Source organism: Lactuca saligna, chromosome 7, assembly GCF_052625555.1.
Source record: "Lactuca saligna cultivar CGN05327 chromosome 7, ASM5262555v1, whole genome shotgun sequence".
Classification (NCBI taxonomy): domain Eukaryota; kingdom Viridiplantae; phylum Streptophyta; class Magnoliopsida; order Asterales; family Asteraceae; genus Lactuca; species Lactuca saligna.
This window is the reverse complement of record NC_136423.1, coordinates 38,774,117-38,797,066: the sequence shown is the minus strand read 5'-3', so window position 1 is coordinate 38,797,066 and position 22,950 is coordinate 38,774,117. Positions and strand designations below refer to the sequence as shown.

At 42.6% G+C, this 22,950-nt stretch overlaps 2 protein-coding genes across 2 annotated transcripts; both read left to right on the top strand.

Annotated features, from left to right (window-relative positions):
* Window positions 1-18,018: 18,018 nt before the first annotated feature.
* On the top strand, window positions 18,019-19,568 carry LOC145006843 (uncharacterized). Its single transcript, XM_078965879.1, has 5 exons — window positions 18,019-18,232; window positions 18,287-18,461; window positions 18,576-18,856; window positions 18,902-19,291; window positions 19,369-19,568. Exons 1-5 carry the CDS (start codon window positions 18,019-18,021, stop codon window positions 19,566-19,568), a joined length of 1,260 nt encoding a protein of 419 aa, XP_078822005.1.
* A 107-nt stretch (window positions 19,569-19,675) lies between these two features.
* On the top strand, window positions 19,676-20,553 carry LOC145006842 (uncharacterized). The gene is made up of 2 exons (XM_078965877.1): window positions 19,676-19,840; window positions 19,975-20,553. The coding sequence occupies exons 1-2, from the start codon at window positions 19,676-19,678 to the stop codon at window positions 20,551-20,553; spliced, it is 744 nt and encodes a 247-aa protein (XP_078822003.1).
* Window positions 20,554-22,950: the final 2,397 nt, after the last annotated feature.

Here is a 22,950-nt window from a genome sequence, read left to right as displayed (position 1 = left end):
TGATTTCTTGGTTAGTCGAGTCAAAGCAACTGCAATCTTGGAGAAGTCCTGAATAAATCTCTGGTAATATCCCACTAGACCCAGGAAACTCCGAATCTTAGTTGTAGACCTTGGAATCTCCCACTGCATCACGACCTCTATCTTGGCCGGATCGACCAGAATACCCTTGTGGTTGACAAGATGCCCAAAAACTACACCTCGTGCAACCAAAACTCACACTTGGAGAACTTTGGAAAAAGTCTCTCCCTACTCAGCATTTACAGCACCTACCTCAGGTGCTCCTCATGTTGCTTTTGAGTCTTGGAGTAAACTAAGATGTCATCAATGAAGACTGTTACATACCGATCCAACATTGATCTGCACACGAGGTTCATAATATTCATGAACACGGGTGGAGAATTGGTGAGACCAATTGGCATCACTACAAACTCATAATGACCATAGCGAGTCCTAAAATCCGTCTTGCGCACATCCTCATCCCTGACTCGCATTTGGTGATAACCTGGCCGCATATCAATCTTGGAGAACCAAGACGTGCCATTTAGTTGGTCAAATAAATTGTCGATCCTCGGAAGGGGATAATGGTTCTTCACCGTTAGCTTATTCAGCTCCCAGTAGTCTATACACATGCGATGTGACCCGTCCTTTTTCTTCACAAACAGGATCGGGGCTCCCCATGGAGAATTGCTCGGCCTGACAAATCCATTGTCTGGAAGCTCTTGCAGTTGTGTAGATAACTCCTGCATCTCGGGAGGAGCCAACTGATATAGTGCATTGGCTATCGGAGTCGCACCATGGACCAGGTCAATCCTAAACTCAACCTGTCTCTCTGGAGGTACCCCAGGTAAATCCTCCAGGAATACGTCAGAGTACTCTCACACTACCGGTACATCATCAACTATCGCCTTACGCTTATCCCGGGTATCCATGACATAGGCGACGTATCCTGCGCAACCTTGCTGAAGGTGGCGCCTCGCCCTCACTACTAAAATGAAAATGGGTCCATGTTGTGGCCTCTTTCCCTGGATCAATATCCCTTCCCCACTAGGAGTGTGAACCCTCACTAGCTGTTGCTCGCAGTCAATCACTACCTCATTGGGGCTTAACCAATCCATACCTACTATAACCTTATTCCCACGCAGGGAATAGGCACCAGGTCTATTGAAAACTGTTGGTCGAATAACTATAGTGTACATCCTTTGTGAACCCTCGTAACCATGACGGTCCTGTCATCTACTATGTCCACATCCAGTGGGCAATCCATCTCCCCTGTAGCTCCTACAAATTGCTTGTTGAGCGCGAGCGACACAAAAAATTGGGTGGCACCCGAATCAAACAGTACCGAAGTTGATATACCATTCACTAAGAATGATCCTATAACAAAACATATAAACATAAGTAACAATCAATATCAATAAAGAGATAAGAGAAAGATACATACCCGTCACCACGTCAGGAGCTGCTCGTGCCTCCTCTGCAGTAAGCTGAAAAGCCCTGTTTGCGTCGTAGGTGCCTCAACCCGGCCATGACGACCATTTGTAATCCACAATGTGGTAGGAAAAGGTGTTGCCACCTTCCCTACTGCTGCTAAAGTCGGGCACTAGGACCACTTTTGTCTCTTATGATTACACTAAAAACAAATCAGATCTGATGTTTTCGTGATGGTGGTAGTGGTTGCGCAATCTCGGCTCATATGACTAGTTCGGTCGCACTTGTAGCAGCCCGAACTCCCCGCATTGAATGTTCCCTCATGCATCCTGCCACATTTTCCACAACGGTTGTGGCTTTTCTACCTCCGAGATCTGTGATCTGATACCTTGGGCTTCTTTCCCGAACTCCCTGATTGGCCCCCTCGGGTTTCCTCTTCCTTTCCATCTCTAAATCCAACACATACTCTCTCTCTCTCTCTCTCTCTCTTGCCCTAGCAATCATGTCCTCCAGCGTCTTGCAGGTGGAGCGACTCACAAACTGGCAGATATAACTCCGCAACATCTCATGATATCAGGCCTTTTTCATCTCCTCATCTGCCATGTACTGCGGAACGAGAAGGGACATCTCCCTAAACTTGCTGGTGATCTTTTCCACTGTCTCTATCGTCTGCTCAAGATCTTAAAACTCGGCCCTGAACTTGGCCATAAAGTCACTCCAAGTCATAGCACCAAGAGTTGTATCATCACCCATGACATGTCCGACCTCCTCCCACCAGTCACATGCACTGTCCTTCAAAAGACATGACACAAGTTGGACATTGTCCCCCTCAGAAAATCTGGTACTTGCAATGGGGTCCCGATCCCCATGGTAGTCGGGAGCTCCACAAGCCTTGAACTCCCTGAAAGTCAGTGTGTGCGACCTCATCATGGCCACCACCTCAGTGCGGAAAACACTCAACCTCTCATCCAAAAGCTCTAGAATACCCTCCTTGATCGTGCCAAAGATCACAGGAATCTGATCCAGGATACTACGCGTGATCTCAGAGGAGATGAACTCCCTAGTTTGGTGGTCTAGCTGCCCGGCTCCTGAGTCTGAGCCTGATCCTTCACCAGCGCCTAAACTGCCAACTAGTCTAGGGCGTAAAACCACCATTCTGAAAAACACATCATAACAAACATCAGAATACTAAACAATTCTCTAGGGATCACATATACTACAAGTTCTTTGGATTCATCTCAGCCTTCCTTTACTCGAGTATGAATCCTCTGCTTTCAGTAATACGGGTCCATACTACCTTCCACATATATCCATACTTTCCTTAAGAACTGTCTTGACTTCCCCAAGTCTCTTCTACTATTAATGTTTCACGTGCTACTCTCATCCTAGGCTTACCCTAGGGTAATCACCATTCTACTCTCTGCAATCAGCTGCATAAGAAGCCCCTGTTTTCTTCCCTTAACTAACTCGCAAATATTATAACATATCACTCAGACTAGATAATTCTTCGAATTAGAGATCCTACCCTACAACGGTTGGACTCAAACAAGAGCTGTGAAATAGAGCTAGACCTAACATTCTTAAATTATTTAGTCCTCGAAATATGCAACTTAACATATTCGTTTACTAGTTAGTAAAAGACAACTAGAACTCTTAAAAGCACAAAGCAAGGAACATTTGAGCATTGAGTACACATAATCAAGCATATTCTAATCAGGCCATCATACTGACTAATCTATACTAGCATGCAGCTCATAAAGTTGATACACATATAACATGCACATAAGGCATCCTTCCTAGATCCTTAGTCTTAGTCTAGCATGCAGTTCTTATAAAGCTGCATGCAGTTCTTATAAAGTTGATAATCATATCATATCATAAACTTGTATGGGTAATTTGGGAGTACTTACTTGAGCTCGGCTAATTGCATGCACCACACCCTTTTCTCTTTTTCAAAATTCTTTTTTCTTTTTCTAAAACTCTTTTCTTTTCTCAAAATCCTTTTATAAAAATGGTTTTTCTTTTGAAATTTTATATACCAATTCCATAGTTTGAGTTTAGACACACCTGAAAGTGTGCCCGAATCCCTCAAACCAAGGCTTTGATACCAACTTCAAAACATCCCAAAAATACGGTCTAAAGATTTCGTTTTTAATCCATTATTAAAACCAAAAATATCATCATCAAGTAAACAACATAAACCATGTATCTCAAAAACATCATAACAACTGTCAAAGTATCAAAATATCATATCAAATATCAGAGTGAAATATCCCAAGCTAGAAACTGTGGTGTGTGTAATGCGATCAACCCGAGCCCTTCTCTTTGCTAGCAGAAGTACCTGAAACCAAAACTGAAAACTATAAGCACAAAGCTTAGTGATCTCCCCCAAACTACCACATACCATACATATAACATATAACACATAACATAAACTTTAGGACTCCGCCCAGCTGCATCGGGATGAACCCGACATTAGCTTACCCGACATAAGACTCCTGCCAGACATCAGGCTTACCCCGGCATCAGACCACGTCTGGCATCGGGCCTCACCCAGCATCGGTCTTGCCCCAGCCTATACACAACATATCATATATCATAATCACATAACATAAACATATAACATACATCAGCCCACTTAGTCAAAACTGAGAATCCTTCTAAGGGTAAAATGACTATTTTACCCCTTTAAACTAACTTGGACCATGACTTAGGCCAAATCCCTTCTAGTATTTCCAAACTCACTAATGGCCCACTATAGTCCTTTTAATGGCCCAATTTTCTAAATTGGGCCCAACTCCTCTAATGGGCCTTTCCTTAAGCCCAAACATGTCCTTGGTTCATTATCTAATTTCTGATGGCCCATTTCGGCCCAATAACCGTTATGTCCAATGATTGGCTCAAACCAAGGCCTAATGTAATAAAGCCCAAAATCTGAGAGTACTTTGAGCATACTCTTATGTACGTTGCACATACAGTTTGCATCGCTTGTACATTGCGCGTACTAGCGTGTACACCCAGGGCACTACTCTGTTAAGCCATTTTATTCGAAACCTCTTAACCCCTTAAGACACTAAGTCCAAATTATAGATCTGGGTCCAATAATTCGTCTTAACCCATAAAGTCGATCACCTGGTGGCTTGAAACCCACCAAGTGAGATCAAACTTGGAAAAATAGCAACTAACTTCATGGAAATGGCTAGATCTAATGCATGGTGACAAATAGGCCTTAAAGATTGAAACTTTACTGCTTATGGGACACTTTTAGCTCTAAGAGTGGCAACCCTAACCCTAAATACGAAGTTTCATCATAAAAATCCATTATTTGGACCTAAAAAGGTCCAAAGCTCCATAAACCTAGATCTAAGCTTTTATGGGGAATGTTGGAAGCTTTATACCTCCTTTGAGTGCCAAAAGGTGAGGTAATCTCAGATGCTTGATCTCTAGATACTCAAGTTCTTCTTCTCCAACTTCTCATCTCTTCTTCCAAGCTCTACTTCACCAAACCAAGCTTCAAAAGGCCAAGCACACACAAGAATGGAGTAAGAGAGGATATTTAGGGTTTTTGAGGGTGAGGGGTTGGTAAGGAGGCTAGGGTTTCTGTCATAATGAAGTATATATATGTCTTAAACCCTAAAAATTAGGGTTTTGGAATATGCTCATGTACGTTGCGTGTACGTGCATTCATCCCCCACATCCAATGCGTCTCTACGCCCCGTGGACACCAAGGCTACGCCCGACGTATGCTTATGGGCGGGTTAAGTCCTCGGTCCATGTAGCACCTGGTTTCCGGTATGTGAATTTTATTTGAGCATTGCCCTATTTTAGCCTTGGACTCGGCGAGTCATAAGGTCCGACTCGCCGAGTAGGGACGAGACTCAGGACACGTTTAAGTGGGCGACTCGGCGAGTCCATATCCTGGACTCAGCGAGTCACCGCTGCAGGATGAAACCCTAAGTTTCAAGGTTTTGCACCCTATTTAAACCCTCATTCCGCCCCAACTCGTCCCCATTCACCCCCAGAACTCCCCCAACATCATTTTCCCTTATTTCCTTGAGAGATTAAAGTGTTCTTGGTGTGTTCTTGAAGGTTTTGAGGAGAAAGAGGAGTAGATCAAGAAGAGGAGAAGGAGATCAGCCATCTTTGTGTCATTTCAACATTTTCCTTGAGGTATATCTCGTTTTCCCCTGTTTCTATGCTTAAGATTTCATTTGAGACACTCTTGAGCAATTCTTCAAGCTTGTTTGTGCTTAATGTTTCGTAATAAGTGGATTAACCTTTAGATCTAGGCAAGATTGAGCTCCAGGAGCTCAGATCTGTTAGCTTTATGGCCCCATGTGGCTTGTTCATCCTAGATCTACCCTTTTGAGGCATTATGCACCCTAAAATCCACATTAGTGAATATCCACACGTAAAGTTGGAAACTTTACGTGTGATTTGTGTCCTAGAAGTCCAGATCTATGAATGGCATAGACTGGAATCGAGTAAATCGGTGTATTTAGTGGATGCATGGCGGCGACTCGGCGAGTCGTATTGGCGACTCGGCGAGTCTGGTCGCGAGTCACCAATTTGGTCCCTTCATGATGTATCGAGTTGAGCCGTGAGTCACAGGGGGTGACTCAGTGAGTTGGGAGCTGAACTCACCCATGTTAGGACTCGGCGAGTCAATGCCCTGACTCGGCGAGTCCAAGGTAATCTTCATAGATCAAGAACAGACTCGGCGAGCTGTTCATACAACTCGGCGAGTCTTAGCATAAAGTGTTCTTCGGATGAAGATGAACTCGACGAGTTGTTCATACAACTCGGCGAGTAGGATGAAGGAGTTGAATGACAGTTAGAAGATGAACTCGTCGAGTCATAGCCCAACTCGACGAGTAGAACCAGGGACCCAGGACAATAGTTTGCTAGGGACTCGGCGAGTGGAGATCCACTCGGCGAGTCGGGTCAACTGAAAGTTGACTCTAGCATTGGCTTAGAGCTAGACCGGGGGTAAAATGGTCATTTTACCTAAAGGACAGTTAGCAGTGTTTGATTGAGTATGTTGTGGGAATTGCAGCCGGAGGACTCCCGGAGCAGCAGCAGTCAGTGAGTTCCCGATCAGTTCAGCAGCTACTTTGAGGTGAGTTACCTTCCAGTAGCGGTGGGTCTAAGGCCACAATGCCTGCCCACCAGTAGGAGACGTATGATAGATGATTGTCTTTGTGAAATCATCTAGGTTTGCTATTACCTATTATGTTATATGCTATCATGATACATTATATGCAATGGTAGTAGAGTTCGGTTGTTAGGACCGCTGGGTAGTCAGACACCCCAGAATTATCTGACTGTATGTGATGGTATGCTTGTATGTTGGTCTGTTATGTTATGCGATAGAGGTAGCGGGAGGGGACCAGTCCCCGAGGATCGGTTGTTAGGATCGATGGGTAGTCAGCACCCCAGAATGGCTTGACATGGGTAGTCAGCACCCCAGAATGGCTTGACACGGGTAAGACGTCACCCCAGAATGGCCGTATGGGTAGGTCGGCACCCCAGAATGGCCGTACCGGGTAGTCAGGCACCCCAGAATAGCCTGGCAGTACGTATGTTATGTGTTTGTATGGTATGTGGTACGTTGGGGGAACTCACTAAGCTTTGTGCTTACGTTTACAGTTTTGTTTTTAGGTACCTCTACACCGAAGGGGAAGGAGCCGGCGCGGTAGCGGCACGTCATACACACACTCTTCGGTTTCCGCATTTACGAGATTTACTGGGATTGTACTCTGATATTTTGATGGGATGAATGGTTTGACCTTTTAGAACATGGTTGCGATGTGTTATGGTGTGATCAAACAATGTTTTTATTTATTAATGTTTTCTAAAGTAATATTTTAAAATGAAATTTTCGGTCGTAAAAATTGGGTCGTTACAAGTTGGTATCAGAGCCCTGGTTTGAGGGATTCGGATACGCCTTCGGGAGTGTTTGGACTCAAATCGAGGGATTGAAAGATTTTCCAAAAGAAATTGTTCTTTAAAACCCAGAAAAGAGTCATAAGAAAGAGCAAAGTGTGTGACGTGCGCGACCGGCCGAGCTCAAGTAAGTATTCCCCATAGTACCCATACAAGTTTATGTTATGTTTATCAGCTTACGTAGAACTGCATGCTAGAATAGGCTAAGGATCTAGGAGTGATGCCTTATGTGCCTGCTTATGTGTTACAGCTTTATGAATATTGCATGCTAGAATTGAGTAGACAGCAGTAGGATAGCCTGTTTAGGTTATGCCTGATAGTATGAGCTTAGCATCCTATGTTAAGTGTTGTTTCTTGTTATAAGAATAGTTTTGGCTTGAGTCTGTTTTTCCCTTATCCGAATGCTGCTTGCTTCGTGCTTGGTGGGATTCTGAGTAATGGGAGTTAGCCACTAGGTAAACACGTCACACCACATGTAATCAGGGTTGAATAATCCCAAAGTATTGGAACTGGCCCTATTGCGCAGCTCTTGTTTGAGTCCAACCGTTGTAGGGACGGATCTTTTACTTGAAGGATTATCTAATCCTCATCACATGTGATGGTGTTTAGGTGGTGGCTAACTGGCATTATGAGGAGACCTACAGCAGCTGAGGACCAGTCGTGTTGAACTTGAGTTTTCCCTAGGGCAAGCCTAGGATGAGAATAACAGAGAGTAGCAGTAGTAAAGGGGAGCTGGTGGAGTCGAGGAATTCCTCGGAGAAGGTACGGATAGATGTGGAAGGTAGTATGGGCCCGTACTACTGAAAGCATAGGATCTGTACCCGAGCCGAGGAAGGCCAAGACGAGACCAAGGAACCTGTAAGTAGTTGAGATCCCTCAGAAAGTAGCAGTACCACTAATGATTATTATGATGTTTTGCAGAATGGTGGTACTTCGACCGAGACCGACAGATGGCGGGTCAGGAGAGGGGTCAGGTTCGGGATCAGGCACCGAGCCGATTGATGAGAGGCTACGTGAGTTCATCACGTCGGAGATCACTAGGGGCATCCTTGAGTCGACCCCCATCATCTTTGGGTCGATCAAGGAAGGGATCATGGAGTTGATGGAGGATCGCCTACGGGCATTCAGGAGCGACTTGGCCTCTAGCCAGTCGGGATCTCGCACACTGTCCTTCAAGGACTTCAGGGGCAGTAGTGCGCCGGATTTCCATGGGGTGAAGGACCCCATTGTCGCCAGGCGGTGGATTGCGGATATTGAGTCCGCCCAGTTGACCAGCTTCTGCCCCGAGGAGTCGAAGGTGAGGTACGCAGCAGGGTGTTTACGGGACCGAGCCCGGGATTGGTGGGAGTCAGTGGGTGACTCGTTGGGAGCCTCGGCTATCGAGGCAATGACCTGGTCGGACTTTGTGGCTAGGTTCAGGGCAGAGTTTGCACCAGCGGTCGAGCTTCAACAGCTGGCCAGGGAGTTTCTAGACATGAGGCAGACGACAGAGACCGTGGCGGAGATCACTGCCAAGTTTCGGGAGAGGGCTTTATTGGTGCCCTAGTATGCAGGTGACGAGGATATGAGGAGGACTCGTTACCATGATATGCTACGAGCTGACATTCGGGAGCATGTTAGCTTTTCGGCTTGCCCTACCCTGGACTCCATGATTGCCAGGGCTAGGGAGAGAGAGATAGATTTGGAGCACATCCGGAAACGGAAACTTGAGGACGGTCAGGCAGTAGGGGCTTTGGGGAAGAAGCCCAAGGGATCAGATGGGAGGCCGAAAGGCCAGTCGGGACCGAGCTGCTGCAGGAGGTGCGGCAGGCCGCACGAGGGGGCATGCAGGATGGGATCGTCAGGCTGCTACAAGTGCGGCAAGTTTGGGCATATCAGCAGGGATTGCACTGCTCCTACGACAGTTATTCAAACATCGGAGTTGCTGTGTTTCCACTGCAACCAGAGGGGCCACAAGAAGGCCAATTGCCCCATGTTGACAGTTTCAGCGCCAGTGAAGGCGCCAGCTCCAGCGACCCTGCGGATCACGGATGGCCGTCAGGGCAAGACAGAGGCTCTAGTGGTGAGGAGTCGGGCATTTCAGTTGACTGCCGAGGAGGCACGCGCCGCGCCCGATGTGGTGACGGGTATGATTCCTTCCTTCTATCTTTTATTTTACGTTGTTATGATATTGATATGTGCTCCGTGTGTATACATGCGTATTAGGATCGTTCCATGTGAACGGCATCCCGGTTCAGGTATTGTTCGACTCGGGTGCATCCCGATCGTTCGTTTCTCTTGCTCTTAGCAAGAGATTTCATGAGACTTCAGGCGAGTTAGATTGCCCGTTAGAGGTAGAGATTGCTGACGATCGATCAGTGCGAGCATCGATGGTGTTTCGAGATTGTGTTCTGCGACTGTTTGAGGAGCGTTACCTGGTAGACTTGGTTCCCATCCCATTGCGTGGGAACAAGGTGATTATTGGTATGGATTGGTTGAGCCCTAATGGGGCAGTGATAGATTGCGCGCAGTAGCTAGTGCGAGTCAGGACCCCAAGCGGGGGAGAGTTAGTGATTCATGGAGAGCGGCTGCAGTGTGGACCCACTGTATGTTCAGCAGCGAGGGCTAGGCGCTACCTTCAGCAGGGATGCGCGGGTTATATCGCGTATGTGATGGATACCTGGGAGGCGGGTAAGGCGACCGTGAGCGAGGTCCCGTTGGTTCGAGATTTTGCTGATGTTTTCCCGGAGGAACTACCTGGGATACCTCCGGAGCGACAGGTGGAGTTCAGGATTGACCTCATTCCCGGTGCGGCTCCGATAGCCAAAGCACCATATCGGTTGGCTCCTCCCGAGATGCAGGAGTTGTCTACGCAGCTGCAGGAGCTGCTGGACAAGGGATTTATTCGGCCGAGCAGTTCACCCTGGGGAGCCCCGATCCTGTTTGTAAAAAAGAAGGACGGGTCGCATCGGATGTGTATAGATTATCGGGAGCTGAACAAGGTAACGGTGAAGAACCGATACCCGCTTCCGAGGATTGACGACCTATTTGACCAGCTTCAGGGAGCATCTTGGTTCTCCAAGATTGACTTGCGTTCGGGGTATCATCAGATGAGGTTCAGGGAGGAGGATATGCAGAAGACTGCGTTTCGGACGCGCTATGGTCATTACGAGTTCGTGGTGATGCCATTTGGGCTCACCAATGCTCCTGCCGTGTTCATGGACCTCATGAACCGCGTGTGTAGACCGGTGCTGGATCGGTCTGTGATAGTCTTTATCGATGATATCTTGGTCTATTCCTAGACTCGGGAGGAACACGAGGAGCATCTGAGGGAGGTATTGGAGACCCTGAGGAGGGAGAGCTTGTATGCCAAGTTCTCCAAGTGTGAGTTTTGGTTGCGCGAGGTGCAATTTCTTGGACACCTCGTCAACCAAAACGGGATTCTGGTTGATCCGGCCAAGGTCGAGGCCGTGATGAGATGGGAGGTCCCGAAGTCTCCATCCGAGATTCGGAGCTTCCTGGGATTGGCGGGCTACTATCGGAGATTTATCCAAGATTTCTCCAAGATAGCCGTACCCCTGACACGACTGACGAAGAAAGTCGTGGTCTTTCGGTGGGGACCCGAGCAGCAGGCTGCGTTTGAGATGCTGAGACAGAAATTGTGTGAGGCACCGATCCTAGCCCTGCCTAAGGGCGTAGAGGATTTTGTGGTTTACTGCGATGCGTCCATTTCAGGGTTGGGCGCAGTTCTGATGCAGAGGGGGCATGTCATTGCCTACGCTTCGCGGCAGCTCAAGCCTCACGAGGCAAATTACCCGACGCACGATTTGGAGTTGGGGGCGGTGGTCTTTGCCCTCAAGATTTGGCGGCATTACCTCTACGGGGTTCGGTGTACCATCTACACGGACCACAAGAGTTTGAGGTACCTCATGGACCAGCCGAATCTGAATATGAGGTAGCGGCGGTGGTTGGACGTGGTGAAGGATTATGATTGCGAGATCCTCTACCACCCGGGGAAGGCCAATGTGGTGGCCGATGCGCTTAGCCGCAAGACGGTGCCGATCAGGGACGTCTGTTTGAGGATGACTGTGGTGACTCCCCTGTTGGAGCAGATTCGGGAGGCTCAATAGGAGGCTATCAAGGAGGAGCATCGGAAGAGCGAGCGTGTGGTGGGTCAGGTTTCCTCCTTTGATTATGATGGCAGAGGACTTTTGACATTACAACGTAGGGTGTGGGTGCCGTATCACGGTGGCGTGCGTCAGATTTTGATGGAGGAGGCGCACAAGTCCCGATTTTCTATTCATCCCGGGGCGACGAAGATGTATAGGGATCTTCGTCCGGATTATTGGTGGCCTTGCATGAAGCGGGATGTGGCATGGTACGTCGAGCGGTGTTTGACCTGCAGGAAGGTCAAGGCCGAACATCAGAGGCCGCATGGCAAGATGCAGCCGTTGGACATTCCACTGTGGAAATGGGAAGATGTCACGATGGATTTTATCACAAAGCTTCCCAGGACCGCACGGGGAGTGGATTCAATTTGGGTCATCATGGATAGATTGACCAAGAGTGCTCACTTTATTCCAATTCAGGAGAGCATATCGGCCGAAAAATTGGCCGACATCTATATCAGGGAGATTGTGGCACGACATGGGGTGCCAGTATCGGTGATCTCGGACAGAGATGTGCGTTTTACTTCCAGATTTTGGAAGAAATTCCATGACTAGTTGGGCACTCGTCTGCATTTTAGCACTGCCTTTCACCCGCAGACAGATGGTTAGAGTGAGCGGACCATCCAGACTTTGGAGGAGATGTTGCGGGCGTGTGTGTTGGATTTCGGTGGTAGCTGGGATACCTATCTTCCCTTGGCTGAGTTCTCCTACAACAACAGCTATCACGCAAGCATTGACCGACCACCGTTCGAGATGTTGTATGGGCGGAAGTGCAGAACCCCGATATGTTGGGGGTAGGTTGGCCAGAGAGTCATGGGAAGCACCGAGGTGGTGCTAGAGACGACCGAGAGGATCCAGCAGGTTCGGAGCAGACTTCAGACTGCACAGAGTCGGCAGAAAAGCTACGCCGATAGACGTCGATCCGACTTGGAGTTCCAAGTCGGGGATATGGTCCTCCTGAAGGTGTCGCCTTGGAAAGGTGTCATTCGATTCAGGAAGCGGGGCAAGTTGGGCCCAAGGTTCATCGGGTCGTTCAGGGTTGCAGCCCGGGTGGGCAAGGTGGCGTATAGGCTGGATCTGCCAGCCGAGCTCAGTCAAATCCACAGCACCTTCCATGTTTCGCAGCTGCGGAAGTGCCTGGTGGACGATTCAGCAGTAGTACCGTTGGAGGATATTCAGGTTGATGACAGCTTGAATTACATTGAGCGCCCAGTCGCAATACTTGTCAGAAAGACCAAGACGTTGAGAAACAAGAGGGTAGAACTAGTAAAGGTGCAATGGCAGCACCGCAAGGGTTCGGAATGGACTTGGGAACCGATGGACAAGATGATGGAGCATTACCCCGAGCTGTTTCAGGACCGGGCAGCAGACTTCGAGGACGAAGTCTAAAATAAGTGGGGGAGATTTGTAGCACCTGGTTTCCGGTATGTGAATTTTATTTGAGCATTTCCCTATTTTAGCCTTGGACTCGGCGAGTCATAAGGTCCGACTCACCGAGTAGGGACGAGACTCAGGACACGTTTAAGTGGGCGACTCGGCGAGTCCATATCCTAGACTCGGCGAGTCACCGCTGCTGGATGAAACCCTAAGTTTCAAGGGTTTGCACCCTATTTAAACCCTCATTCCGCCCCAACTCGTCCCCATTCACCCCCAGAACTCCCCCAACATCGTTTTCCCTTATTTCCTTGAGAGATTGAAGTGTTCTTGGTGTGTTCTTGAAGGTTTTGAGGAGAAAGAGGAGTAGATCAAGAAGAGGAGAAGGAGATCAGCCATCTTTGTGTCATTTCAACATTTTCCTTGAGGTATATCTCGTTTTTCCCCTGTTTCTATGCTTAAGATTTCATTTGAGACACTCTTGAGCAATTCTTCAAGCTTGTTTGTGCTTAATGTTTCGTAATAAGTGGATTAACCTTTAGATCTAGGCAAGATTGAGCTCCAGGAGCTCAGATCTGTTAGCTTTATGGCCCCATGTGGCTTGTTCATCCTAGATCTACCCTTTTGAGGCATTATGCACCCTAAAATCCACATTAGTGAATATCCACACGTAAAGTTGGAAACTTTACGTGTGATTTGTGTCCTAGAAGTCCAGATCTATGAATGGCATGGACTGAAATCGAGTAAATCGGTGTATTTGGTGGATGCATGGCGGCGACTCGGCGAGTCTGGTCGCGAGTCACCGATTTGGTCCCTTCATGATGTATCGAGTTGAGCCGTGAGTCACAGGGGGTGACTCGGTGAGTTGGGAGCTGAACTTACCCATGTTAGGACTCGGCGAGTCAATGCCCTGACTCGGCGAGTCCAAGGCAATCTTCATAGATCAAGAACAGACTCGGCGAGTTGTTCATACAACTCGGCGAGTATTAGCATAAAGTGTTCTTCGGATGAAGATGAACTCGACGAGTTGTTCATACAACTCGGCGAGTAGGATGAAGGAGTTGAATGACAGTTAGAAGATGAACTCGTCGAGTCATAGCCCAACTCGACGAGTAGAACCAGGGACCCAGGACAATAGTTTGCTAGGGACTCGGTGAGTGGAGATCCACTCGGCGAGTCGGGTCAACTGAAAGTTGACTCTAGCATTGGCTTAGAGCTAGAACGGGGGTAAAATGGTCATTTTACCTAAAGGACAGTTAGCAGTGTTTGATTGAGTATGTTGTGGGAATTGCAGCCAGAGGACTCCCGGAGCAGCAGCAGTCAGTTAGTTCCCGATCAGTTCAGCAGCTACTTTGAGGTGAGTTACCTTCCAGTAGCGGTGGGTCTAAGGCCACAATGCCGGCCCACCAGTAGGAGACGTATGATAGATGATTGTCTTTGTGAAATCATCTAGGTTTGCTATTACCTGTTATGTTATATGCTATCATGATACGTTATATGCAATGGTAGTAGAGTTCGGTTGTTAGGACCGCTGGGTAGTCAGACACCCCAGAATTATCTGACTGTATGTGATGGTATGCTTGTATGTTGGTCTGTTATGTTATGCGATAGAGGTAGCGGGAGGGGACCAGTCCCCAAGGATCGGTTGTTAGGACCGATGGGTAGTCAGCACCCCAGAATGGCTTGACATGGGTAGTCAGCACCCCAGAATGGCTTGACACGGGTAAGACGGAACCCCAGAATGGCCGTATGGGTAGGTCGGCACCCCAGAATGGCCGTACCGGGTAGTCAGGCACCCCAGAATAGCCTGGCAGTACGTATGTTATGTGTTTGTATGGTATGTGGTACGTTGGGGGAACTCACTAAGCTTTGTGCTTACGTTTACAGTTTTTTTTTCAGGTACCTCTGCACCGAAGGGGAAGGAGCCGGCGCGGTAGCGGCACGTCATACACACACTCTTCGGTTTCCGCATTTACGAGATTTACTGGGATTGTACTCTGATATTTTGATGGGATGAATGGTTTGACCTTTTAGAACATGGTTGCGATGTGTTATGGTGTGATCAAACAATGTTTTTATTTATTAATGTTTTCTAAAGTAATATTTTAAAATGAAATTTTCGGACGTAAAAATTGGGTCGTTACAGTCCACTTGCTAAGGTCTACTCCATTAGTCCTTCTATATACACTTAGACCATTAAATAAGTTAAGAAATATTTAATAATTATTACCTCAAATGACGGTCGTTACACTAATAAAGCAACTAAAGCATTTCTTCGTTTGAGATTATATGTGGTGTCTTTATCAATGGAAAAATAACTTCTTTGTTTGATAAGAACAGAAAAAATATATGAGATGATATGAAGAAAACGATTATACATTAGGGATGAACAACTTGTTTATATAGTAACCAATTAGGTAAAGTCTATTATTGTCATATATTGAAATAAAAGTCAAAGAGACAAATTCACTCTCGAATGAAATTTGTATAGAAATAATTATAACATGAGGTTACGATTAACTGGTCAATTGATTTGCAATCAGTTTCCCCATAAAAATGAGTGATTGCATTAGATGTGTATTGAAACCAATTTCCCTATAAACGACAAATAGTTGCATTGCATGGATGTCGAGAAGTTTCCACATTACGTATTCGTCTCCCATGCATTGATGGTTCGTACTTGCAGTTCTTTACTATTTATAGTGAAACCAACCAATGGCCAAATTGTCTTTATTTTAAATAACTCTTAGTTTTATTAACACTTATAGTAGAAATTGTAAAAACAAATATGTGTAAACAACATACAAAGGACCAATATGCCTTGCATAGTGTAACAAACTAGATACAGTTAAGGCTACTTGCAAACATCATTCATCCAATTGTACCTAAACTATATAAAAACTTAAAATATATTATGCATGTAACATATAATTTTTATTACATAAATGAAGGTTTTTGTTATAACTGTGGTCAGCAGAGTCAAATACCATGATAAAGATGATCATTATTAAATATTCTTATAGTTGCAGTGCAAAATAAAAGTTAAATAGCTAGCTTTTGATTGCCCCATATTTGGATTATGGTCAACATAGTCAAATACCATGATATTTGAGTGGATGTTCAAAAGACATAATGAAGCTGAAATGGTCAATTTGATAATGCTAGATGATTCATAAGGACAGACTTATTGAAGAGGATAAAGGTTAATGAGATATTGCTTGATAATTCACAAGAGGAAACCCTAGCTTGAGAGAATAAATGTTATGAAATGAGATATAATGATATGATAAAAAGAAAACCTTACAAGCATTAGTTAGATTCAATGTAAACTATTATATGTTTGAGGGTACATCTATAACCTTATTCTTTGAGGTAATTTCCAAGGTATATCTCCATTGTTGTCTGTAAAATGAGGATATGTAAAATCCTTTAACATCTCCCATTAGTTTGATCTTAACTTCTAAATCTTTTATGGTGTTATTGAAAGTATCTTCAATATTGTTCTCTTCCGACGACTTCATGTAAACATGATGTCTCCACAACGAAAAAGAGCGTTGATTGTGATATTTCATCTGGACCAAAACCCAACAATCAAAAACTAATAAACTAAAGAGATGGATAAAATGAATAACATACGTTAACACCTCATTTATACACACCAAAGAGGTTGCTTACAATGAAACTGAAAGATTAAAAGTTGACATTACATATCTAAACAACTCACCCTGAAGATCTTCCTAAAGGATGAGGTCATAACAATATATATATATATATATATATATATATATATATATATATATATATATATATATATATATATATATCTTAGAGAAGATTTTGTTATGGGTGATGAATGGTATAATAGAAGAGTCTATTTATAGTATTCATTTTTAATTAAATTGATTGCAAATTGAATAATAATGTGTAAGAATCGATGTCATAATGATGGTAGGTGATTTGATTATTCATATAGCTTTGTAGTTTAAACAATTGGATTATGAAGAAGTGATTCATCAATATATGTTTGATATATGATATAGATTCTGTGAGCTAACATTATAGACCTAAACACACTTAAGGATTATATTACTTTAGTGGCAAGGTTTCGACAGTTAATCATTTATATGCACCGGAAACCCAAAATATGGGAAATGGGTCTCTTTGTGTCATGATTATACATCATATAAGTTCCTTTATTTGAATATAAGTAATCTATTACTAACCCAAAACCAGTAAAAAAAAATGGCAAGCATGCAGGGGCGTAGTTAGCATATGGTAAGGTAGGTCCTAGGATCTACCTTTTTTTTTAATAGAATAAGAATATATAGAAAAAAATAGGAACTACCTAATTTTTATAAAAAGACCTACCTAATTATTTTTGGTAAAATAAATTTATCATCAGCCCATATATTTTATATTTAACAGCCCAACATCTTACCCCATTTTCACTAATCAATAGCCCAATCTAATTATTAAAAAAACAAAAGGAAAGGAAAATAGAAATGGAACGACGCTCATACCCCTCGCTGCTGTGCTGAACTGCTCTGTTTCCTGATCAAAAATCGACTCATCATCATTGATTACATTTATTTGATTTGTATAATTGTATAATTCTTCACCAAAAGACAAAAGTTGTGGTCCACAACACGTTAGCAACAAATTTTGAATTTAATTTGATTAAGTAATTAATTTACAATTCCATTTAATGAGTTAAAAACACACAGTTATGGAATATGGATGCTGATACAAAATGCAAGCTGCAAGCTGTAATTTATAGTGAGACTAATATTTGAATTTAATTTAACTTATAAGTGTAATTAATCATAATTCTTATCTTGATTCGTTGATTAACATTCTTATCATTTGATTAATATTCATTCAATTTATTTAGACTTGAAACTTTTAAACTTTTGGATTTAATTTTTAACCACAACATTTGATTTTGTTAATTTTCAAATCAAACCAAATTGAATTGTGATTCGATTTTCAGTTTGGTTCATGTTGCCTTGATTTTATTATATGTTGATTTGATAACAAAATATTGATAATGGTTATTAGTTTGATACTCTTGTAAGTTGTAACATTCAATTTCATAATTTTATTTCAGAATCAAGAATAAAGAATGTCTTTGCATAAGTTTTATAAAAAGAAAGAAGATAGCGAACAACAACATAAGTATACGAAGGCGGATTTAAACTCACTACCTGTTGATCCGTTTGAACGACCGAGTATAGAATTTTATCATGTAAACCAAAGAGATGAAATTAGAAGAGCATACTTACAAAAAGGGCCTTTCCAACATCTAAATCATAAATTCCCACCATGTGATTTTGGAGGTAAACCTCTAAGATTTATTCAATGTTGGTTTGATGATAATAAATACTGGTTAGAATATAGTATAAAAGAGGATGCTACATTCTGTTTATGTTGTTATCTATTCAAATCAAGTATACCCAATCAAGGTGGATCAGATCATTTTGTGAAATTTGGATTCAAGGCTTGGAATAGGAAATCAGGAATAGATAACCACAAAGAAGGAACTCCACACACTATTGCTGTCCAAATGTGTTAAAGTTTGATGAACCAAATACAATCCATCGCGTCTGCTTTTGAGAAACAAACTACTTTACAAGAAAAATAATATTGTACGCGTTTGAATTCTTCGATTGATTGTGTTAGGTTCCTACTCCGACAAGGGTTAGCATTTCGTGGTCATAACGAGAAAGAAGACTCGGATAATAAAGGTAACTTTCTTGAACTACTACAGTGTTTAGCCGATCGACGTGATGTTATAGATCGTGTTGTGTTAAAGAATGCCCCAAAAAATGCACAAATGAAATGTGGTGAAATTCAAAAAGATATTGTGCAAGCATGTTCAGATGTAATTTTAAATGTTATTATGGGAGAGCTTGGAAATGATTTTTTTGCAGTTTTAGTAGACGAGTCACGTGATGTGTCATGTAAAGAACAAATGGCATTGGTTTTGCGGTTTATAAATTGAAAAGGTGAAGTTGTAGAAAGGTTTGTTGGCCTTAGAAATATTAATGAGACTTCAGCTTTGTCACTAAAGGCTACCATTTATGATATGCTTTCAAAACGGAATTTGAGTCCTAGTAGGATTAGAGGACAAGGGTATGATGGTGCTAGTAATATAAGTGGTGCATTCAATGGATTGAAGACTTTGATTATGAATGAAACAAAATCTACACACTTTGTTCATTGTTTTGCTCACCAATTACAGTTAGCCCTAGTGTTTGTTGCAAAGAATCACACGACGATTAATGATTTTTTTGATGTGGTTTCTCGGTTGTTAAATATTATTGGATCTTCTTACAAAAGACGAGATAAGTTAAGAAAAAAACAAGCAGATAAAGTTATGGCAGCGTTGGCAGAAGGTGTGCTTTATGTGGTTTATTTTTATTTGTTTATGCTATTTATTCGGCTAATCCATTTCTTATGTGGTTTATTTTAGGTGAGCTTCACAGTGGTAGCGGTTTGAATCAAGAAGTCGGTATTAAACGACCGTCTGATACTCGATGGGATTCTCATTTTGCATCTTTATTAAATATCCAAACCATATATGCTTCCATTTGTGATGTACTTGAAGACCTTGGTGAATTTGATAGTGATCGTGATCGTAGAGCTGAAGCAATTCGCATCTTAAGTGGTTAAAATCGTTTGATTTTGTGTTTTGTCTACATTTTATGGTTGATATCTTGGGAGTGACGGATCATTTGAATACAATACTACAAAGAGAAGACCAAGATGTCGTAAATACTATGAATCAAGTAAGTAGCTCAAAAAAAGCAATTCAAGAAATTAGAGATGTAGGATGGGGCCAACTTTTAGAGAGAGTGACTTTGTTTTGTGCTAAAAACGAAGTTAAAGTCGTGGATTTAGAAGATGAATATTTTAATGGATACAGTCGTCGTAGAGGTTCACAGGTTAGTAATGTTTGTTATTTCCAATTAACACCTTGATCAAGTTATTAATATGTATATATATATATATATATATATATATATATATATATATATATATATATATATATATATATATATGTACATATTTTTTTAAGGTTAACAACTTGCACCATTATCAAGTTGATGTATTTATGGAGGTGATTGATATGCAACTTCAAGAGCTGAACAATCGCTTTAATGAAGTAAACACAAATTTACTTCTATGTATTGTTTGTTTGTGTACAAGTGAATCTTTCAAAGCCTTTGATTTAGAAAAAATAATGAAAATGGCTAAACTTTATCCGGAAGAGTTTCCAACAGAATATGATCTTCGAGTTCTTGAAGTGGAACTTGGAAATTACATTAAAGATGTGCGAGAAGATGAAAGATTTGCTGATTTGAAGAGTATTGGAGACCTTGCCAAAAAGATGGTCAAAGAAAAGAAGCATATAATATTTCCTAAGATTTACCTTCTTGTGAAACTTGCATTGATCTTACCAGTAGCAACAGCAAGCGTGAAACGCGCATTTTCAGCAATGAAGTTGATAAAGACCGATATACGCAACAAAATGAGTGATCAATTTTTGAGTGATAGTTTAGTGTCGTATATTGAAAAAAATGTTTTAAAAGGTATTGGTAATGAGGCAATTGTGAATATGTTTCAAGATATAAGACCTCGTACGGTTCAATTGTAATAACTTTATTATATCTATTGAACGGATGTTTAAATATTTTAGTCATACAACCCGACCCGCCACCACTAGTATTTTTACACTTTCAAATATATATTTTTTAATTTTATTTACATAAGGAACCACGTGGTTTTTGGTTCTAGATTCACCACTGCAAGCATGTGTTCATCCTTTTTCAAACTAATCAAATTTGTATTTATATATCATCTGGTTTCTTCATACTGGTCTATAACACGATTCGATCAAGCAATAATAACAACACAATCAAATTCTTTGAAACTAAAACATTAGTATTAAGAACTTGATTCGTAGAATACAATAGATATTCAAATAACGGCCTATAATTAAGAAAACACTCTTGATCGAGAATTTTCATAAAGAACATTATCGAATACATATTACCAGACACCTATTGTGACATCCCCAAAATCACAGCCAGAAAAAACCGGTTTCATTTATGCTTTTAAAATAATTTCAGACTAAATCCTTTGATTTAAAAGAGTTGCGGAATTTGTTCCCAAAACAAAATATGATAAAATAAAGTTTATCAAATCATTTCATCAAGAGCTGCATTTTAATTATATACAATATTCGGGATCGGGATGTTATGTTCCAATAAACAAATCAAAAGCATAAACAACAAAAGATAGACCATACAACAGTTACATGTAACATCAAAACATCTTGATAAGTCATCCAACTTATGCTCTTGCGCCACTACCTGTAATACAACAAAACTGAGTGGGTCAGGCTTGAGAGTCTGGTGAGCATATACGGTTTTCAACCCACAATAAATAATTATATTTAATTTCACCAACAATCCAATAATAACCCGATTACCCATTCCCGTTATCCTCACTTTACGTCCCTAAAACAACATCTATCTCAAAGGACCTAATCTAGGATTTTCATCGGGACGGACATTACTGCAAAGGGGTTTCCTCAACAGTAGATGTCCTAAAGGCAACCATGAGTCCTACCGCCTTAGTTCATTCAGAACTCCTCGCAAGCTACAGAAACTCGTACGACTTTGACCCAGCAAGGGATGGCCTTTGATTGGGAGGTTACGCAAGAAAAGGAACCTTTGAGATTCCAAGTGAGTGACCAAGTTCTTTAGGATAACTCACTCTGGGAATGGCTTAATACGCTTCGTAAAGCGTGGAAAGCTAAATCCAAGGTAGACAGGACCTCCGAGATTCTTATCAGAATAGGTACTGTGCCTCACACAAACTAGACCTACTCCGCGAACTCAGTAACCTACTTTCTACTCTTCGCATCTCGATCGTGAAACCATACCTTTCCGTTAGGACTCTTGCAAGTCCACTAGTCGAGATCCTCGCCTTCGTATTAGAACCGTAGTGACCCTCGACCGAGACGTCAAGCAGACGAAGAAACGCCATCGCCAGTTAGTGAAGGTTCGTTGGAATGCCAACAGAGAACCCGTTATCACTTAGGTGCACTAGAACCAATCGATTAGGAAGTTTCCTCCTCACGACTCGATCATTCGTGCATACTTCCTTGCTTAAATTCTAATTTCGGGACGAAATTCCTTCTAACGGGGGGATAATGTGACAACCCGATATTTCGAGACAATGTAATGTAAAACTAATCAAATTTAGGTCAAAATATAACTTTCCTAAAATCTTATTTGGGTTAAATAAAGTAGTAGGAATCGTATCAAGGTTTTCTTACATATAAAGAACTCTAAAATCCGAGTTATAACGAAGAAGTTATGACCAACCGAAGATTCTCGGCAAAACTGGCAACACCGATTAAACGAAAAACGCAAAGTTTCAATACAATAGTTTTTAGCCTTAAGTATCTAAATGAAAGTTATAGATAACCTCAAACCGTGAGCGTACATAAAAAGAACGTCCAAATCTGACTTCGTATGAGAAAGTTATGATTTTTCAAAGATTTGGGTATAGCAGTAGACAGCTAAAAACTCGAAATAGAGCTCGAGATACTTTTGACCAAAACAACCTAAATGATAATCTAAGGTCTCAACATTAGTAGCGCAACGGCGAAAAGTCTGACGAAAACGGACATCGGATGAAGAAGTTATGGATTTTTAACGGAATTTTCGTGTCCCGGCCCGTTAAAAATAAATAATTAAAAATAAATTCAAAATTAGCCAATGAAGTCTAAACGAGAGTTGTAGATCATGTTTTTAGCTATGCGTGCATATAAAGAACGTCGAAAACGGAGGTCGTACGCGAAAGTTATGGATTTTACAAGTTCGGGGTCCAAAATCTGAGGCTGTCAGGCCCCCCACGACGTGGCACAAGCTATCCGCGACCCGGCAAGTGACTGAGGGCGTCCAATCAATGGAAGAGGGTAAGTTTGACTCCCCACGACGTGGCCATACCTTGCCACGACGTGGAACACCCCAGAAATGCC